A 20,872-nucleotide genomic window follows, 5' to 3' on the forward strand; every position below is an offset into this window, starting at 1 on the left:
TGTAAAATGCTTTTTCATTCATCATTGCAAAAACTTATTTCCCTTTTCTTTCTTTTCAGGAATGAGATTTCAGGATTTAGAAGTGAGATCACCTCACCTTTTTCTCCCAAGAAATGGCCAGAGTCTGCTTGAGGATGCGAGGGCTGAAATACGAAATCTGTATGATATTTATGTTTCTAAATTTCTGTTAATATAATTGTTAGAACTTGTGGTTTTCATGGAAAAAAAATGTATTTCTTCAGAAAATTTTCTTTTAAAAAAGAAAATGAAATTGTTGGATCTAGTTTAAGTACTAAAGAAGATTCTTCATTGTCATTCTCCCTCACTGTCTTGACATGCTAATCCCTAAAGCCCGTGGAAGCAAAATTTCATTGATAGAATGGAATTTACTAGTGTTTAAATTGTGCTGGTATTAGCATTGTCTCTGAATTTAACCCCTGTTGAACAGCTAAAATTTACTTCTTAAGTAATTTATACTCGTATATTGCTAATGAAAAAATCTTCAGTAACTTTACAGAGATGGGCACAGAAGTGGCTCTTTCTCCTATACCTATCTCTAAGACCAGGAAAAAAAAGAGCTATCAATTAAGCCTTGCAGTAATCTAGGTGTTCACAATAATTATTCTCTCATCATGGTAAGACTCATCAAAACATTGTGTTAAAATGCAGAAAACATTCAAACAGCATATTTTCAGAGATTTCAGTTCACGCATGGAAAAAATAACCACAGTTACTTTAACGTTAGAGTGGAACACCCAAGTACAAGAGCACATACGTGGCCAAAAACCCTATAAGATACTTTTACATCTATGATAGGTACATGAGATAATAAAGAACTGTAGCTTATACTTAAAAATCTTCAGAGTGGAAAAAGTTATACATTAGTTGATTATTCTTATTACAAAAAATGCTATTAGAGAAGATAGCCGAGATTAACTCATGAAGAAAATCAAAATTGCAAAGTTGTGGCCTGCTAAAAATATTCAGCCCCTGTTGGCTCTAATTTTCTGTCCTTTTTTAATTGCATTTAATGGATAAATTCACTGGCACATCATCTGAATTGTTTTCTGTCACCTAACTCAGAATAAAAGCTTGTTTTCACTGCTTAATCCATTGTAGATCTCACATGCTTTTGATAGCTAGTAATGATGCTTTCATTTCCAGAAAACATCTGGTACCTTTTGATTAGGAGGAACATGCATTTAATGTAGAGTATGATAAACCATCAATGATGTTTTAAACTAGGTTCTGCTAAATGTATGAAAACATTTAGTCCCACATACACTGTTATTTATTTATTATATATTTAAGAGCACTAAGTTATTGTTTGTGTTGTGTTTGCTAATGTTTGAATTATTTACCTATTTATAGGATTATTCACACTTTTTCATATGATTGCCTCTATTTTCATAGTAAGTTGAACTCTTAAAGCTCTGTTGTGAGGCATGTCTTTAAGAAATACAACTTTTTGCCATACGCTTAACTCAAGAGATTTTTGCTCTCTGAAGTATTTTTTTTTTTTCTTTTAAAAATGCTTATCTGGTTTTGGAACATAAGATACTTGTATTTACAGGGAAATTGTGATTGGTTCCCAAAAGGAACACATTGAGGAGCTAGAATATGCCAGAGAGATGCTTGGGAGTCAGCTAAGAAAGAAAGAAAAGGAGATTGAAGAATCCATCCTACAGCTGAAGGAGCAAGAAACAGCAAGCCAAAGGTATGAAAAATGAAAATCCCCATGGTTGGAGCATTAGAAGAACTATATCAGAATGTTTATAGACAGCTGTGGCGTTTATTCCTCTAAGAATACATGCTGTATTTTTTCTTTGATGAAAGTTATGTTTTACCAAATGACCGTGGTTAATTCTAAGGAAGGATATTATTATGATAATGCATTTTTTGTTTGTTTGTTTTGTTGTTGTTGTTTTTTAAAGCAAATAGACGAATCAGTTCGTAATTACCATTTTAGAAAATTAATTTTCAGTTATGGTTGAAGTTAAACTCATTAAATTCATCTACCCGTTCTTCAATGCAAGTCTCAGAAAATTTTAAATGTAGTGCTGTAGTGGATATTCCTTAATATTCCTTGATAATTTGGAGTCTGTAACAGTAGAAAAATAAGAGCCGTGTAAAGATAGATTAGCACATATTTAAAGGAATATAGTATAGCTGTGTAGTGAAACAAACCCATGTGAACATTTTTGTGAAATCTTTCACGGAAGAGTATCCATTAGTTTAATCTCTTTTTCTTTCTTCTTTAACTTTCACAAAAATTTATGCAGAATTATGTGACTTGATCTGTTTCTCCCCTCTTTTTACTGTTTCAATTTTGACTTTTTGTGTTAAGGATCTAATAGGGCCCAGTCCCATGTTCCTTCCTCATTAGATGTCAATGAAAGTTTTACTTGGATGGGAAATGCATGGTTAGTTCTGGCTTTCTAGGGAGAGACTTATTATGTGTGAGCATTCTTTTGTGCATCTGTGGTGCTACATAAATAATACATCTTAATGTTGCTATTAAATTATTCATAAAGTTGTAAGTCTCTACTGTTCAGACTTCCCTTTATAACATATAGGTTAAAGAAGTTATCATAAAAAATTCCTCAGTCCGTGTCAACAATTTATTTGGAAAATACTTATTTTTAAAATTTCATTGTTTGGAAATAATCTGATAAAATTTTGGAAGAACTAATATGTTTCATTTTCTGTAGATAAACACTGTTCTTTAAGTACAGTAGCCAGAAATGACGTAAGTTCTAAATTGCAAGTCACTATCATATTGCTGGGAATTTTTAAGGTCTTTTAAAGGAAAGGTCCACTTCAAAATTAAGCTAAAAAAATCTTCATATACAGTTAGTTTGTGTAAAGTAATGCAGATCCTTATTTTTTTATCAAATTACTTGTGTGCAATCCATGATACTTGACCTAAATAACTATCTGTGATTACATTTGAAATCTGGAAGTACTTCCTCTGTAGTCTGTTTCTTGATTGAAACCTGATAACACATACGTTAATTATTTAAGAGTTACTGTATCTGGCTGAAGAGTCAAGGAAATAAGTTGAAAAATGTCCACTAGCGAATATCCAGAATAATCTGCGTTCTGCAAGTTCACTACTAGAATAGTTTATGGAAGACTGTTAATCCCCGTGTTTTTTGTTATATTTTTTATGCTGAATGAACGACAGCCATAACTTGGATGCTTTTCTCTTTAAGCTTAATTGTAATCACAAGTACTTATGATTATCTTTAAGAGATTTTTTGAGCAACCTTGTCTAGTGGAAGGTGTCCCTGCCGATGGCAGGGGGTTGAAATTAGATGAGCTTTAAGGTCCCTTCCAACCCAAACCATTCTATGATTCTATTTTCACTATCTATCTTTCTTGAAAATTTTATGTTAAGTCTGAATTAGCTGATTGACTAGACAAATGCATTTATATATTCTTGGTAGTTATTATTTCTAATATTCTTTGCATCAGCATAGAAGATATCAATATTGGAATACTGCTATGTGAACACTGGAAATGTGGGTGACTGATAAGGTCATCTTATTTTGCCTTTGTAGCCTATGACTTCGAATTTTTGTACAGTTGGCAGTTTTTCCTTGTGTTTTCCTTTGTATGTATGTTACTCCCCAAAGACAGTTAATCTGTTGTATTTATTTAGGAACTGTGAGGTGCCAAAAGGACATACTACATGAAGATTGGTGGAAGCGTATTTATGTCGCTTTCAAACTTCAGGAAAACATACTTCATTCCATTACGTTATTATGGAATTGTTGCTATTTAAATAACTGAAGGAGTTTCCAAGCAGTGAAGCAGCCACAGTTAATATTCATTGATCTATCAGTTGTGAGGGAAGGAGGTACTAGTTATTCTGAGTCCCATAAGTACAAGAAATCCAGTAATACTCTAAAGCTATCTTTGCTCATCCAACATTGACTACCATTTCTATATTATTACAGAAGAATTACATAACAGAGTTTAGCTGTTTTATAGTGTACAACTCAAGTTGATTATTAGTATACATCTGCAGTCAGTCTTTATTTCAGTATTTAATTAGAGATTGTTTGGGGATTGTTTCAGGAACATACAATTCTGACTTGAGGGGGAAACTTGGCTTGTGGATTTTAGACTAAACATTTTCTTAAGTACAAAATTCAACTGCATTTAGCTTGAGTGTTTTTAATTTAAAGATGGCCAAAACCATAATAATCATATGGTTTGATGTCTATGATACACAGCATGCAAGTTAAAACATTAAGTCTAAATAATCACATTCTGCAAGCAGCTAGCTTTAAATAACTCATTCCTCATGGTACTTTCAAAAAGTCATTTTTAAAACCACCCTAGATATACACTTGTGAAACAGGTATTTGGTATTTACATATGTTTCTGGTTTTTAGATTTTTGCCTTTTTTCTTTACTTTTTTTCTTTTTTAGTGAAAAAGCTTATTTGTGAATCAGTTTTTCGTTCCTTTTGCTTTTTTTTTTTTTTTTTTTTTTTCCTGCAGCATGACTTTGGAGTTAGACCTGCTACATTTCTGGACAGGGGTGTCATATTGACATACTCATGACTCCTGTGTTTGCAGTCTCAGACAAAAAAGTGGAACATGTTAGCCTCTGCATTTATATTGTGATGAGAGACTACAACATATACATGACTTTTCTAAATAATAACTAATATTAAAAAACAACAACAACAACAACAAAAACAACCTGAATTTGTATTTCATTATCTGATTTCTTATGCTCAACATGTTTTTCTGAAGATCATGTTTTTATCATTTGTAATTAGCTCTTTGGCCAGGCAAACAAATATAGACTTCTTTATAATTATTTAGATAATCTGAACATAATATATGTTAGAGGTATCAATGCCCTGTTAATGTTTTGCTTATTGCAAATATACCATCAGTTACAATGTAAAAGTATCACTAAAAGGTAATTTTTTTCTTCCTTTGTTTGACTTCCTTTTAGGGATAAAAGGTAAGGGAAAGAACATAATGTAAATCAACATAATTCTGTTACTTCCTAAGCACTGTAAAATAAGAGTACTGCATATTGATGTTGTGTTTTTTATTTCTGTGTTTGAGAGTCATAAATTGGCCTGTGGTGTAGTTGTGATTGAAAACTATGAGCCTAGAAACTTTTTGCTTGTTTTGCCAAATAGAGGCTAAGTGATCCTGAAAAGTATAGTGTACAAAACTATACTTTTGTAATTGTTTTTCTTGCTTTGAATGTGAATAGGAGAACGTTTGAGAGCCACTGATCCCAACTGATAGAACAGTCAGGACTCTCTAAGAACAGTCTTAGTTTTGTATCTGTGTCCTTTTCATATGGAAGTAAAGACAAGATGCAAGAGATGTGATTTAATTAGGCCTCAATTTTATTAGCTTAGCCATCTGGGAATTACTGGCATAAATTTGTACAGTGCAGGTCAAGATCCTTTCCTTAATCGTTTCCTTCTGCTGAAGGTTGCTATCAGTCCCCCATTTCCACACAGCTGGTCCCCAGCCCATTATTGGGACCCCACTCTATTCTTTTAATCCAAAGGATAGAGGCCTGGAAAAGAGATCATCACTTTACTGTACTTCAGACATTAACCCCAAACAAAATTCCTAGTTTTTTTAAGAGTCACTTTCTCTTAACTTCACTTTCAGGCTTTTAATCCAGCTTTAAGATGAGGTCTAAAGTGGAAGGATAGAGTTTTATGTTCCTTATTTCTGCACTTGTAGCAGAAGGCATGCTAGAGCTAAATAAAAATCAAAGTATGCACATTGATTCAAGGTGTTGCCGCAAAAAGAGGCACTAGTTCTTTTTCTTTTTCAAACTTCTGCTGCAGGTCTACCTACATGTTTTCAGGTTCTGAAGCAGAATTTTAGTCTTTTTGGGCAGTGAAGAAAATACTGAATGAGCTGTCTTAGTACAACTTTATTCTATTAGAGAATTTTGGTATTTTTTGAGCAAAATATTACCTATATAAGAGAAAGGTAGCGCTACCTATTAAATCAAAGCTGTTTATAACCCCCTATTTTTAAGCTCCTTTAGAAAATCTAGAAAGATGTTCAGGGAGCAAAATACATCAGCTACCTGGGAAGGAGAAAGTTGTGTAGATAATCAATTTCTCTTCTGTTTTGTGACTTTATTTATAGAAAATCAAAGTAATCTTCCTCAATTAACTTTGCCTTTTCCACAAAATCTGAAGTGCTTTTGTTCTTAAGTAGCATGCTCCTTGTCATGTACTTTCATGGGATAAATACTGATGCAAGAATTGTACTGATTGCAATAAAAGGAATTGGACCTGATGATCCTCGTGGTCCCTTCCAATTTAGGATATTCTGTGATTCTGAAAAGCATTTTTTTACTTCTGAATTTTAATAATTTACTTGATATATCAGTACCCAAAGCCTGTTTAAATCAAGTAGTGTTTCATTCACTGTTGAAAAAATAGTTAATGTTGATTGTCAGGAGCCATGGGGTTTACATCTGTACATCATAAATTTCACTATCATCTGCTCCTTTTTCTACTTAAAAAGGAAAAAAAAAAAGAAGCCCCCTGCTTAAAATGGAGGGGGGGGAAAAAGTCAAAGAAAAAGCCTTTGAAGGCATTGGAGCCTTTTGTTTGATGTGTGGAACAAGATTAATAAAAACGTGCCACTACATTAGCTTTTAAATAGCTAGCATGAGACAGTGCTGCTGTCTATACTCACCACAACTTTAATTTATGTAGATAACATGTTTTAGACACGTGATTGTCTTAGCATTGTGTTAGGGCTGTTTCTTGGGGAACATCACAGGTTTGTATGTTTATCTTCTGTGTAAGGACAATTAACTGGGCAATGCCAAAACACAATAGACTTTGATATTTTAAAGAATAAGAGGAAAGTATTTCACATTCTCAGCTGGTTTACAGATGTGTAAGCTTTGTAGTCCATTTTTTTGGTCCAGCATGGCATTGTGACAATTCCTCCAACATGCCTAAAACAGATAAATATTGGAAGAGAAATTACCTTTAAAATGCTAAAGATTTATTCTGACTTTATATTAATATAAATCAGAAATGGTTTCTCTTCCTGTACTTGAAGAAACTGCAAAAGTAACAGGATCTACCTTGACTTACTGAAGGAAAGCACCAGAAACAAATACTTATTTACATTTCAAATCCTTTTAGACATCCTTTTTATTAAACAGTGCATTCTCAATTAATCTTAGAATTGTACTGAAATAGAAAATCTACGTGCATATTAAGTGATTTTCATGTAGTTAATGTGCAACTTGTTTGAATACCAATTTTTAGGTGCTACCAGTGCAAATTGCTAAGTCATAGCAATATTTGTTAGGTTTAAACTGTAAGAGAAAGCTCCATAAAATGGTAGTGTACTGGTACCAAATTCTTTGGAGGGTGGGAAAGAAGTGATTGGAAAACAAATTATCTCTGCAAGTATCGGGTTGTTTTCCTGTATGGATGAAATGTGCAGTATGATATGGTACAACAAACATGTCTATTCAACTTTCCGAGACAAAAATAATAAGAGAACTCATTCTGTACCTTTAAGCTTATGGTGCATTTCTCTTTAATACAATTTTGAAGGCTAAACATCCGGGACAATGTGGAAATGATCAAGGTCCGTAAACAGCTGGTTGAGAAAAGCAATGCACTTTCAGCAATGGAAGGAAAACTTCTCCAGCTTCAAGAGGTAATTAGGATTTGGTCAGTAACATTCTGTTACTCTCATCACATACGCATGCGTAAATGGAAAATAAATATGCACGGTTCTTGATTCAAAGTCAGCGCTGAATACAAGAAAATGAAACGCACGATCCATTACACCCAAACTACTTCAGATGTGTAGGGTTCTTTATTCTTATAACTTCTTTCCGAATTTTCTAGCAGATCTTGAAGATAGTTATCTGCAAAAGTATCTCAGGCAGATTTGGGTTAGATTATGTCGTCAGTTGTTTGGCTGTCTAAAGAGATGCCTGATCCTTTACAAAGAGGGCTTTGATTTAATTATAAATTAATTATTTGATCTAAACATACCCCTGATTCCCTAAGGAAGGGGTACCATAACCCATTTGAGATTTGGCTGTTCAGAGTTCTGAGCTTAGGACTTGTATTCATAAATTCATGGAAACTATTTTAGAGGGTTACTTTAAGTGAGAGGTGTTCTTTATCACCAGATTTATTAAAAAAAAAAAAAAAGTCACCAGAGCATGCAACTGTATGGCAGATTATGCATCGGTTTTATTGATACAGCGCTTTTCTGCTTTGTCCCATACGTACTGGGAGAACGATGTATGCTTGCATATAAAGGCAGTACAATAACAACCAGAGAGTTCCTGTGAGTAACGATCCTGCATGCAACTGAGCTGAATAAAGTATCTCTTCCTTATGAAGTGGAAGCACAAGATGTCCTTGTTATTTGCAAGATGTATGATTGTATCTGAGATTGTTATAATGTAATTCACTGGAAACAAGTTACATTTTTCTTACTGTTACTGTAAATTGCTATTTCTTTTTCTTTACTAATGTTTCTTTGGCTGTTGTTTATGGATCCACAATTTCTTTGTACTTTCAATTCAAGGGAAAATTAAGATTCGAAGTAGGAAACTATAAGAATTTAAGTGACTTTTTAAAAGTTAAGTAAATTTTGAATGGAAGCTGCTTAGTTACTGGTATATGACACAGAATTAATTAAATAAATAAGATTAGATAACAAATAGTGTGGTTATATCTCCCTAGCAGCATTTCATAACGGTTGTAAAAAAAAAAAAAAAAAAAAAAGAAATTTTTCATGCCTAGTGCAATTCTAAGATATTGAGGCAGGAATATCACACTTAAAATAAAGGCCTTTATTTATTTTAAATTAATTAAAGTATGGATCCTAACCTTGGTCACACTCCTGCCCAAGAAGAACTCAAGAAGACTATTTGTGTGCCTTCCTTACTCTTTCTGGATTGGAGGCTGCCTACAGTCCACATTTCTCTCAATTGTACCTTAGCCTCCTATTTTAAACCTTCCCGTCCATACCTTCTGTGCTCTATGGCTATGTTCTACGGTTTTAAGTTCTATGGCTTCTTTGTTCTTTTTTTTATTTTATTTTTTCTGCAAAGAACTCTTTTTGCCAGTTCCTGCTTCTTCCTGTCTGTGATAAACAAGACTTCTGTCATGTGATTTTTGCTCCCTTCCTCTTTTCCTGTCTTTCTGCTTCTACCTCTGTGCTTCTTTCCCCCCAGTCTAATATCTCCTTTGCCAAAGCAGTTCTTCTGTTAGTAGTTCCAATCTATTTTTACACAGAACTATGAACTATGTAGAATGTAAACTCCAAGGGAGGGCAGGTTTCACATAGCTTTTTGTGTTCTTAAATAGAAAATGATATGTAAACTGGTCCATTCTAAATCACTTGCGACTTCTTGATAATATACAGCGAACAGCAAGTTCTTGTGCCTCTCTTTGCAGCAGCTGAATAGAAACAGATGCCTGAGATTCAAACTGGTATTTGAAGACATTGTTTCTAATATTCACAGTGAAAGCTGCATTTTTGGAAAGAATGAGAGTGTTCTGTCTCATCATATTTTTACAAGATAACGGATACAATGGTTTTCCTATTTCCAGTCATTTGAGTGTTTGAAATGTGCATCTACTAAACACAAATAACTGTAAAATCTAAAATTTCTACTTTAGATGTCACTTAAATGCTTATTGACAGAGCACTGTTTTTGTTTGTTTTATGTTACAATTTTCATGACTATTGAGTTCATTATCGTTTACTTTGGCTTATACCAGTTGAAACATTTATAATGCCTCTGTTTGCCATTAAACTTGAGTCAGCCCAAAAGTTGTGAAACTGTGGAATGATAAGAGCCTATAATCTTGTTCCATTAAATGATATTTAAAATGATCTTTCAGGAGCAAACATTTACAGGCTTGTTTTGTTGTTCAAGAATTTTAATGTAGCCAGTTGAATGAATGAATTTTGGAATCTGCGTTGAAGAACAAAGGACCCCGAAACTATTTGGATTAAATATTTGATTCCATTGTCATATTTGTATAATTACAGGCTGAACATTCCAGGATTTCATGATTTGTCATATGAGATATGCTAGTCTATGCCACTAAATTTGTAAATACTGTGAAGAGTTAGTTCTTGTGGATAACCAGTACAAATATTTCACAAATGTAATAGCATTTGCGTTCATTTGTGCAGTATTTCTAAAAGGTATATTTTCATTTTCGGTAAAGGAGCTATTTCATGTTGAGGCATATTTCCCTTAGAAACACAGTTTTAGACTAGAAACCTTAAACTACAATCATCAACCAATTTGTTGCCGTGACCTGAGTCTTGGGATATTTTAAGGGAGAATGGATAGAAAACAATTCTGGCATGATGGAAAAAAGAGTTGAAAGAACAATCAGGTATAGAAAACCTTAAGAAAGAATGTAGTGGGGCATGAAGGAAAGGGGAGTTATGGTTCCCCTAACGTTCACGAAGAAAACCATGAGGAGAGTCGAAGAGATACTGAAGGACTTGAAGGAAGTTGAAGCAAGGAGATTTTACAGGAGGACATTTTTAGGACTGTTAATGAGAAGTTTCAGTAACATAAATCCCTTGAGGACTGACTGGAAGAGCTTGAGGATCAGTTAGAAGGTGAAATCAAGACCTTGATTTTTGAATTTGTTTTCCTCTGTTTGGGAAATCAAGGAAAGAGATAAGGGTAAAATGGTCTGTGAAAGGCAGCTTTGCCAAGACGTGGGATTTTTTTTCTTCATGTAGTGGGTTGAAATGATACAAGTTATTAAAATGGAAAAGAACTTGTGAAAAAATTGAAGTTGAGAGATGGGGAAGAAAAGATGAGTTCACTTGAACAGTTGGAAAGGTTAGAGACTACAAGGCTTGTGATTTCAAGGAGGAAATGAAGAAATTCGTACAGAAATGAAAGAAGTGTAAGACTGACTTTTAAGGTGCCATTTTTTGAAGTTACTGAAATACAGTTTACAGCAAGAGGAGCACTGAAGAAAGGATGATAAAAATTAATAAGTAATATACATCACTATCTCTCTGAAATAAGACTGGTGATGTTATTCTCGGTAAGATTTTTCTTATGGAGAAATGAGATCTGAGGGGCTGAAGATCAAGTTGGTGACTGGGTTTTCTGTGGTTTTGTGTGCTTTTTTCTACAGTGTTTATACTTCGTATGAACCTGAACAATTTTCATGGGATTCACATGAAGTTTCTCCATGTAATTACCTCCTAGGAATGTTATAAGGAAATCACGAAGCTAATGTTTTTTTTCTGTCTACAATCATTAAATGTTATCTATACTCATACATCTATTGGACATATAAATTGCCATATAATCACTTTATTAAACAGGAGATTGGCTTTTAGGCTGTTTTTTTCAAGTCATACTTAGGATGTGTTTTACATTGGATTTCTTAATGAGGCATTATTAAAGCATTGCAAAATGCAGACAGTATAATATTAACTAATATTCTGGAAATAGGGGTTCAATCAGCATCCTCCATTTAATATTAAAATTGGTTAAATGTGCCTTAATATAATCCATTGAAGTAAATTAAAATGTAAAAGAAATCATAATTCCCTTATTAATTACTGCTAGCAGGAAAATACAGCCTAGCATGTTAGGATTATGAAAAAATTATATATCTACAGCTAAGGGTTAACAGAGCTGTGGCAAGTTCTGTGATTAACATAACTGTGGTCAACATTCATTTCTGCTTGCTACTGCAGTGTTTTTGGTCAGCATGTCTAACCACTGTAACCACAGCAAAATCTTTTAATTGCTTAACAGATGTATTTCTTGGTCCTTTTCATTATGACTGAACTGAGGGTTTAACGTTCATGAGAGCAACAAGAATGCCACCTTCTCCTGGCCATGTGTAATGAAATTTTTTTTTCGGTTGCTTAGTCAAGAGTGTCTCCTGTTGACCACATTGGGAATATCTGTTAACTGCTGCCAGGAAAGATCACTGATAGCATATGCAATGTTGTAATATTCTGCTAAGAGTGATCTTCTCCCCTGCCCACTCCAATCCCTCATCCCAATTTTTCTTTTTCTTTTCATAGAACCAAAGGAACCTGAAGGCTAGCCATGATGCTTTAATAGCAAAAGGTGATGAGCTGAATCTACAGCTTAAAGAAGAGCGGTTGAAGTGCCTGAATCTTGAAAAAGAATTGCAAGCAGTGACTATTTCTAAGCAAAGGACAGAGGAGGTGAGATTGCATCCAAGAGAGCTAGAATCTGCTTTAGGTACTACGTTATAGATAAGGGAAAATGTTATCTAAATTAAGGATGGGATGGGTACCTTTTTATTGCTGAGATGTGAATAGACCTTTCAAATATGTTTAGAAGACTCACTTGAACATACACACTGTTTTCCCATTAAAGAGAAAATCCTGTGATCGCTGCTTGTGTTTCATAGAATCATGAACCATACCTGGCCCCCCCACTACATGAGCATTCCACCCCTGTTTAGATAATGCTTGAGGAAGAGCATAGGATTTCACTTGGATTCTGATACTAAACAAGTAGTATGTTAAACAGAAACAATCTTAATACTTGATTTATTGATCATATTTTGCTATTTCTGTAGTGTTATTTCAACCTGATTTAGTCATGGTAAAGCATAGTATTACATCTTACATGATAGTTCAAATCAGTCATTTCTATTTCTTTTCCTAGTGGATTCCGGAGGCAAGTATCATCACCAACAGTCACTCAGAAACAGGGCCAAAAACCAAGTATTTTATTCCTCATTCTATTTGGTATATAAGGAGAGTGTGTACAGACTTACTTGTTTTTTCTTATATTTTGTAGCAACTTCAGTTTTACCACTAGGTTTACCTGTATTGAATGCATTTTAAATGAATCAAGCTAATACAAGCCTAACCTAATTACAGCCTAACCTTTGCGCTATTGTAATGCATATCGGATATATCTTCTATCTTTAAAGACATATCTTTCTTTATTGTATGTTTTGAAAATAAGGACTTGTTGCCTCTGTGTAGTCAATAAAAACAATGTTTACATATTGCAGCCATTAATGAGCAAAATTGAATTAAACATTTTTAATTCCTTTTTTTTTTTTCACATAAGACAATATAATTATATACTCTTTTTTCTCAGTTCACATACATTAGTCTCAACTTCATATATGCTACGTGAAAAAGCCTGTCTTGACCAAATTACATAATGTGATGAAAAAGTGTTATTTTGCAGCTTCTAAGAGACTGTTACATAAAAAGAACAAATAAAAGTCTTCTTGAGAATGCCTACAAAGTATTAACTAATCATCTTTATAAATCCATTAAAATTTTATATTTGCTATTTGTTTACTATTTTTTGTGCTTGAAATTTTCTTCATTTTAGTTGCAAGAAAGAATAAATGATCTGGAAAAAGAGAAGGAACTCTTGAGGGAAAACTATGATAAGCTGTATAACAGGTAAATTTGAAATGTAAATCTTTAAATGTTTTCTTTAAATGTAAAATGGGATTTTGTGCTCTGTTTAGATCTTCATAGGCTGGGTACATATGCATGTGCATATGCATGTTGAGTGTATACATGTACACATTCAAATATATTCATACTATAATTCCTAATATCAGTAAGCGTATATGGAAAATTTAAAGATGTTTTGCCTGTATTTCACCTCTTCTGTTGAAATAGAGCGGCTTCCATTGTTGCTCTAATACTCTTGAGATAGTACATCACTTAGGAAAAAAAAATCTAATTAAAATGTAAGTAGAAGTAGCATTTTTTTGAAAATGAAGCCAAGAGGTTACTTTGTGAATTTCTAATAATGTTTTGTTTTTTTTTCCGTGGGGGACGGGAGTCCTGTTGATAGAAGGATAAATCTAGGAGAGACAAACTTTTTCAGGATTAATTTGTTTTATTTTATTTAGGAAAAGGGGTTGTTTGGCCTGTTTGTGTAAGTTCTTCCAGTACTTCTGAGTGGATCTAAAGTCTGATATTTGACATCTTCTTCTGTGTTTATTTTTGAGAGGTAGTTTGTTTGTTTTAGTAATGGTTACCGTTTTGCTTATGCTGGTTCTTAGAGTTTTAGCATAGGTTAATGTAAGCTTTTTCGAAGATTCCTGTACATAAATGGCATTGGTGTAACTGCTGCTTATAGTGAAAATGGAAGTGCATTGCCAGATGAGATTCAGAAATTCCCCGGTACAAAAAACTGAAATAATTAATATGCTTGCTCTAATCAACTATCAAGGAAATAATGACCTTGAAAATGACCCTTTTGTATATTGTAAAGCAATGTGGCCTCTTATGCTGAAGAGGGTTAGAAATTTCCTAGAAATTTAACTATGAAAGTAGGTCAAAAGGCTTGAATTATTTTTTTCATGTCAAAATTTCTCCTCTTAATCTTTGTTTGGTTTGTCAGTGTGATGTCTCAAAAAACAAAAAGAAACAAACAAAAAAAAACAACACAGCAAAACAAAACAACCAGTAAACACAACATGAGTGATATCAAATGTTGTTTATGGGATTCTTATATTTATGATACTTTCTGTACTTTCTATTGTGAAATTAAACATTATATTAGCAAAAAAAATATGAGTACGGGTAGCTTAAATTATTTTAAAAATATGAGCTGCAACAACTGTATAAACACAGTATTTATGTTGTGTATAGGGGAGGTTGGTCAGTTGTCCTTGCTTAAGTTTCTTATAGATTCCTCCAAAGTTTGATGTTATAATACCATGATTTTTCTCCTATATCATTATGCAAAAAAATAATTCATAGTAAATATATCAATTACAATCCCGTCTTGAATTGTTCTGTTCTTTTTAAATTATAGTGAGATAATTTATAAAGATGTTTAAATAAGTAATTTAATATGATTCTCTCATAACCCAGTGATCCTCAATATGGCTTTTTTCCCCTAAAATTTTCTTATCATATACTCTATTTAAACTTGATTTATGCTTTATCATTCCATGGTGGCATATAGATAACAAGAAATTAGAAAGAGAATCAGACCATTTTGTTTTGTCTACTGTTTAATGGCCAGCTTTTTCTGTTTCCCATTTGAACAACGTGAGCTTACTGCAGCCTACCTGTTGCTAGCAGTGGATAGGCCAGTGTCTGCAGGTGACAGATTATTAACTTTTTTTTTTTTTTTTCCCTGAGGAAAGGAAAAGGCATAAACCCTTTCCTTGAGAATGGAAATTCCCTTCAAAGTTGATGGGAATTTTGCCAGTCAAGGCTGAGAATTGGATCTGAAAAGTTTACAAAGAACAAGTATGAATTTGTCAGTTGACTCTTATTATGTAGTCAGTATCCAAGAAAACAATTCGTTTGGATAAAAGATTTGGAGGAATTGTTTTCATATGACCTTGTAATGCAAATCTAGCAATGCTTAAACTCCCTCCAAAGGAAATGGTGCCAGATGTGGTTGACCATTTATAGTTACCCAGATGTCTCTGACTCCAGTGAAATACAGTAAATGTGAAAGAAATTCCACATGAATTCAAGTAAAAGTAATCTTAAAATTTGAAGGAGAAAAGAGGCAGGAGTGGACTTGATTCAATCTGTTCAAAGCATTTTCAATATAGGTTTGGATAAAACCTGTTGCCTAAACTGTTCTTCATTTAAGTATCTAAATTCTGAATTACTATCATAACAGCTGTTAATGATGTTTCTGCCATTATTGTTTGTTTGTTTGTTTTTCTTAAACTGTACACATTTTTAAATGTGTAGCTGCATGTGAAATAATTTTGCCTAAAGGTAGTGAATGCACATACAACTAGACATCATGGTAATTACAATTTGAAAACTTTTTCAGGAATGTGAAATGTGAAAACTAAGTGTATTTTTTACCTTGTCATACAAAGATTTATTCTTTCCTTCTCGGAGCCAATCCAACTTTGAAGAATGTTAAGTCTAAGCAACTGTAGAGCACGCAGTCTCTTCTGTAGCAATGCAGCATTATCAATGTGATTGTGGGTTCAATGCATTACATTTGCTGCATTATCTTCAAAATTATGGCACAGCAGAGTGAAGTATATGTTACTGTAGGACCTAGAAGCATTGGTTAAGTTCATGCTGTAAAAGATACATTATCACCTTATAAGATGGTATGTGCTTACAGAACTGTATAAATAGATTAGATCAGATACAGGATGAGAAAAAGAAAATTCAGAGAGATGGGACTGTTTTTACGAAGATTTCAAATCAAGAATATAAACTCTTACCAAATATGTCAGAGTCAAGAATTCATGCTAGAATATTTTTTCTTTAATCTGCAGGTCATTCTTCAAATATATAAGGTATAAATTCACTTTTAGATACTTAAAACCACTTTATATAATCATAGTCATCAAAACAGGCAGTTCTCTTCAGTCAGCATGTACAATGTGCCATCTATTTGGGCCATCTCTTCTACCCTATTTGTTTCCTTCTTTCTTGTGTGGCTTTTGTTATATGGACCTCCGGGATAGATAGATGGATAGATAGGTATGTATCAGAAGATGCACAAAAATCAAAGTTACTTTTTTAATCAGTGACCTTCACCAAAGTATGTAGTCGAGGGACTGACTCATTCGTTAACAATACGCTACCATTTCTGATTTTTCAGAAAATACAGAAGTGAATAAACTGGTTTGTGACTGGTTAAGATGAAGGATATATTCCAGTCATTAAGAATGCAACTAGTGAATAATAATAATATGAAGACCATATTACTCACTGTATAAACTATAGGAAAACACATTGCATTGCTTTGTCTTTTTACCTACTGGGAATTGTACTGTAAATTATTTAATGTTCTTACTTTTATTTCAAACTAAGTTGCACATTTTGTTGTGGTTTCAGCAGTTCTGATTCTGTGTCCATGCCATCCGTTCTGTACTCAGATTGGTAGTTTACAAGTAAATAATGTGTTACAGGAAAAATAGTTACTCTAGTTTCTTTACCCAAATCCGTTTTTTATTTCTTAAAGCGGGAGAAAGATTTCTTATGTGCTTCTTAATCAGTATCAGAATTGTTGTTTTACAGTATGAGAAAACTGTTGTCACTTTGTGGTCAACGTTTCTTTGAACAGGCAGCTGACTTTAGGCTCTGCATCTTTCACAGATTTAAAAGAAATCAGGTGGGTGATCCCAGTTCTCTGCATTAAGAGGTTTTGTATGCGGAAAGAATGGTTTTGTCAGTTGTCAGTTGCTGAGGTTTGGAGTTGTGGATTACTCTGGGATATGCATCTGAATTCCTTTTCTAGTCCCACAAATGTTGCATGCTGCCAACTTTTCTGACTTTGGAGCTCTAAATTAAGGCCAGTTCCTTTGCTCATCCCACAAACTCTTTCATGTTTTTTAACCGCAGCCTGAGAAAGGCGCCTTGGTTTCAACAGCAGCAGACCAGCATATGTTTACTTAATTCCTAAGACATGATGACAGTGGTCTCTGTGCCACTAAAAGCTTTCTTCTTTATTATTTTCTGTTGAAGTTGATCTCTAAAAGTTTTTCACATGCCACATGTTTTATTGCAGTGTCTTCAGTGTGACCCACGAACAGCAATGGAAATTAAAGGAAGAGCAACTGAAACTGCAAATTGCTAAACTAGAAAGTGCTATCAAATCTGATTTAGCAGACAAAAATGAAATCCTTGACAAGATCAAAGTAGAAAGAGGTACAATTCTGAAATAATTATCATTTTCTTATGATGTGAGTTTCTCCAATGTTGGAGTTTGGGTATATTCCGCAGAAAAGTGTGGTTCATTTGGTGGTAGTGATTTCAAAGCTGTCCTTTGAGTACAATGAATAATGTGCTTAAGTAATGACTAGTCGTTAAGTACAAAAACTAACCCACTACAGGTTATGTGCTGAATGAAGATCCTATAACTCCAGTTGCATTAATTCTTCAACTGTTGGCTGAATTTTTACCCTTTATTCTGTGTTTTTCCTTTTCTCTAAATTACAAATTCTTACAGACAGAAGACCGTCTGACAGTCCCTTTCAAATGGTATGCTACTACTCTAATCTCACTTATTGCACAAAGGTACATGAAACCTGTATAGGCACCTGAAGATGATTAATTGCCTTTCAACTTTGTGAATTCAGTTTTGTTTTGTTTTGGTATTTTCAGTGTACACTCATTTTTACTTACAGCTGTAAACATATACAATAGTACAGTTTTGTTCTAATCTTCCCAACAGATAATTTCATATGTGTTTTTCCCATGGTGTAGAACAACTTCTCAGTGAAAGTTCAGCACCTTGCCATCTTTTTTTATCTCTATACTGTGATATACTGTGCCACCAAAAAAAAATTACACGAAGAGCGCAGGCAGGAAGTAAACTAAATATTTTTGTGGTTGTTTCTTCAAATGTGTATTTTTGAAAGGTAGCATGCTTCCATGAACAATTTAATAGAATGAAGTGGGTAGACATGTAAGTAATTATTATGATTATGATTCAAGTTCAGCATGTGTTTAAGATTAAGATTCTAAGTAGTTCTGCTGGCTTCAAATACCAGATAAAATATTCAAATATCTTACTGGATTACAACAAGATTTTGCAAAAATTAGCCCTAAGTTGTCTTAATGGACAAATACTTACTGTATGTCAGTAAAAAACGACATGTGAAATAAGAGTAAAAAATACATTGCACTCTCTAGGTAGTGTTGGTCCATAAAACCTAAGAACAAACAAAAAACACTCCACACCCTTCAGCATAAATACAGTTCCGGTTTTATTCGATGGGCTAACGAAGAAGGCAATCCTAGGCAAGAAGGGGTTTGAGAGTTTGGCCCGTTTTGGTTGAAAGAGCTGTTGAAATTGCCGCATTTGGTTTGTAGAAACTGCATCAGGAAGTTTCTCTTCCCAGGTTCCCAAAGGACACCCTATCTGTGATCAACTTGGCAGAATGCAGCTCTTCATCTGTCTTGTTGTTAGAGAGCATTCCCTGCTGGCTTCCTGATCTCACCCACAGAATCTGTTTATGTCCTTATGACTTCATACTTCAGCTGGATTAATCAGAATAGATAGCCCCATTGTTACACTGAAAATCTCCTTTAATAATGCACCCGACACATACAGCTACAATCCAGTATTTTATTGTTAGTGTAACAGAAATCTTGATGGTTGGTCTACTCTGGTTATCACAAAAGCAGAAGAAGAATAATGCAGTTCGAGTACTGCTGTACAGAAAAAAGTCTCAATAATAATATAATTGGATTGTAACACGTGTGGCCACTTCCTACATTTTTGTTCCCTCTCCAAGTTATACTTACTTCTGTATTGCTCTTCTGGATGTAACAGTGAGTAGATTTGAATTACTGGAGAGGATAACACCTTAAGTCATCAGTCTGTGGAGTCCTCCTTTGGGAGGAATATGATGTTGATGTTGCTAGGATTGACTTTGGGTCACTTTGCTGGGATACTTTTACACCTCACTTTTTGCCTTATTGTTATACAGCTTCACGTTATCTCTGAATTTGTAATATATAGTGAGTGCCCTTTATGCACATCATATGCTATTACTTTGTTGTGTTTAACCTAAAACCAGTGTTGTCCAGCTTCAAGTCTGCATTTTTTAGCTGAGCGTGATTCAACAGCTGGAAAGTCATCTGCTGCATGAAATAAATGCATATTATTTTTTTTCTGGGTGTTTTCAAGAAGCTCTGATAAAGCTAGTTTCCTTTCTACAGAAATTACAGTTTTGAAGTTGACTTCTTAAGCAGCAAGTGAGACTAGATATTAAAAATATCTACAAAAGCTTCACTGGGGTTGATCTGAGAAAAAGAGTGGACTGAGCTTTCTGCTTGTGTTGGAAAATTCAGGAGATGAGATAGGAGTACCTGAAGGGGGGTATCTTGTCTCCTCATTCCTGGTAAAAGTGCCAGCTCAGATCTCAGTTTATATCGCAGGGATAAAAAGCAACATCAGCATGAGGAACCCTTTTTCTATACACCCCACCCCCCCATGGGGAAGAAAAAGATGTAGGTCTTCTGGGTTATTATTTGGAATGGAAGAGTTGACAAGACTCAATAGCTGATAGGTGTTTCACAATCTTCTATCAAGTCTTCCTCCTCTCCCTCGCAACTCTCACCCCTCTGCCCTTCCCTCCCCAGCAAAATGAAGAAAAAATCTCAAGGCTTACTTTGTTTTCTTCTTTGCTTTTAAATTTTTAGCCCTTAAAGTTTCTTGCTATATTTTCTTCAGTTCAGTTGTACAAATACATTACATTTTCCTCATGACTGCAGAGAATTAAAACCTTACTGGTTAGTATGTATTTGAATTGAAAGTGACTCTTCTGGAGTCTCAACAGATATGTGAGTAAGGCTACTGTGTGTAGGAGCAATGGCATTACAGGTGATTCATTTCCAGTGAAGATGTCATTTATATATAAACTCTGCAAAATTAAAACTAACCTGATGTCAGTTTTAGAAACATTCCCAAACCCTTGAGACTAAAATCTCAGCCACCTGTGTTTTACTGAGTTCAATCCTCAAAACTGAAAAGCTATTCCATAGAAAGTAGCAAAGTTGTGCATTATGCCCTGAGGGTCAACAGAAAAGATTCCAGCATTAAAATGATACTGCGCACTATTCTGTTGAAAGCAGTAGAATATATTCTCAACTTTGTATGTAGTGTTCTACCCATCAAATCCCACTAGAGCAGATGGGAATTAGAAAACCTAATACTTGCAATTCAGGTTGACAGTTAACATTTGTATCATTCTGACCTAGAATATGAATTCACAGTATTTAAGTGCATTGCATAAGAATACAGCTTTGGGACTTTGAAAAAAGCACAGAAAAAATAAGAAAAACGTTGTCAAGAGAATAAGGAGTTTGGCTGGGGGAGGAGAGTGGATAGGAGAGAGTATGTTTGT

General features: G+C 34.0%; 1 protein-coding gene across 1 annotated transcript in view; it reads left to right on the plus strand.

Annotated features, from left to right (window-relative positions):
- RPGRIP1L (RPGRIP1 like) overlaps positions 1–20,872 on the plus strand; it is a 72,160-nt gene that overhangs the window by 8,857 nt on the left and 42,431 nt on the right. Inside the window, exons 5-10 of the mRNA XM_084294407.1 lie at positions 60–159; positions 1,574–1,717; positions 7,592–7,697; positions 12,090–12,236; positions 13,393–13,466; positions 17,527–17,666. Coding sequence (XP_084150533.1) covers positions 60–159; positions 1,574–1,717; positions 7,592–7,697; positions 12,090–12,236; positions 13,393–13,466; positions 17,527–17,666 — 711 coding nt within the window. The remainder of the gene's footprint in view (positions 1–59; positions 160–1,573; positions 1,718–7,591; positions 7,698–12,089; positions 12,237–13,392; positions 13,467–17,526; positions 17,667–20,872) is intronic.

The sequence above is a fragment of the Netta rufina genome (assembly GCF_964035555.1).
Source record: "Netta rufina genome assembly, chromosome: 13".
NCBI classification, from domain to species: domain Eukaryota; kingdom Metazoa; phylum Chordata; class Aves; order Anseriformes; family Anatidae; genus Netta; species Netta rufina.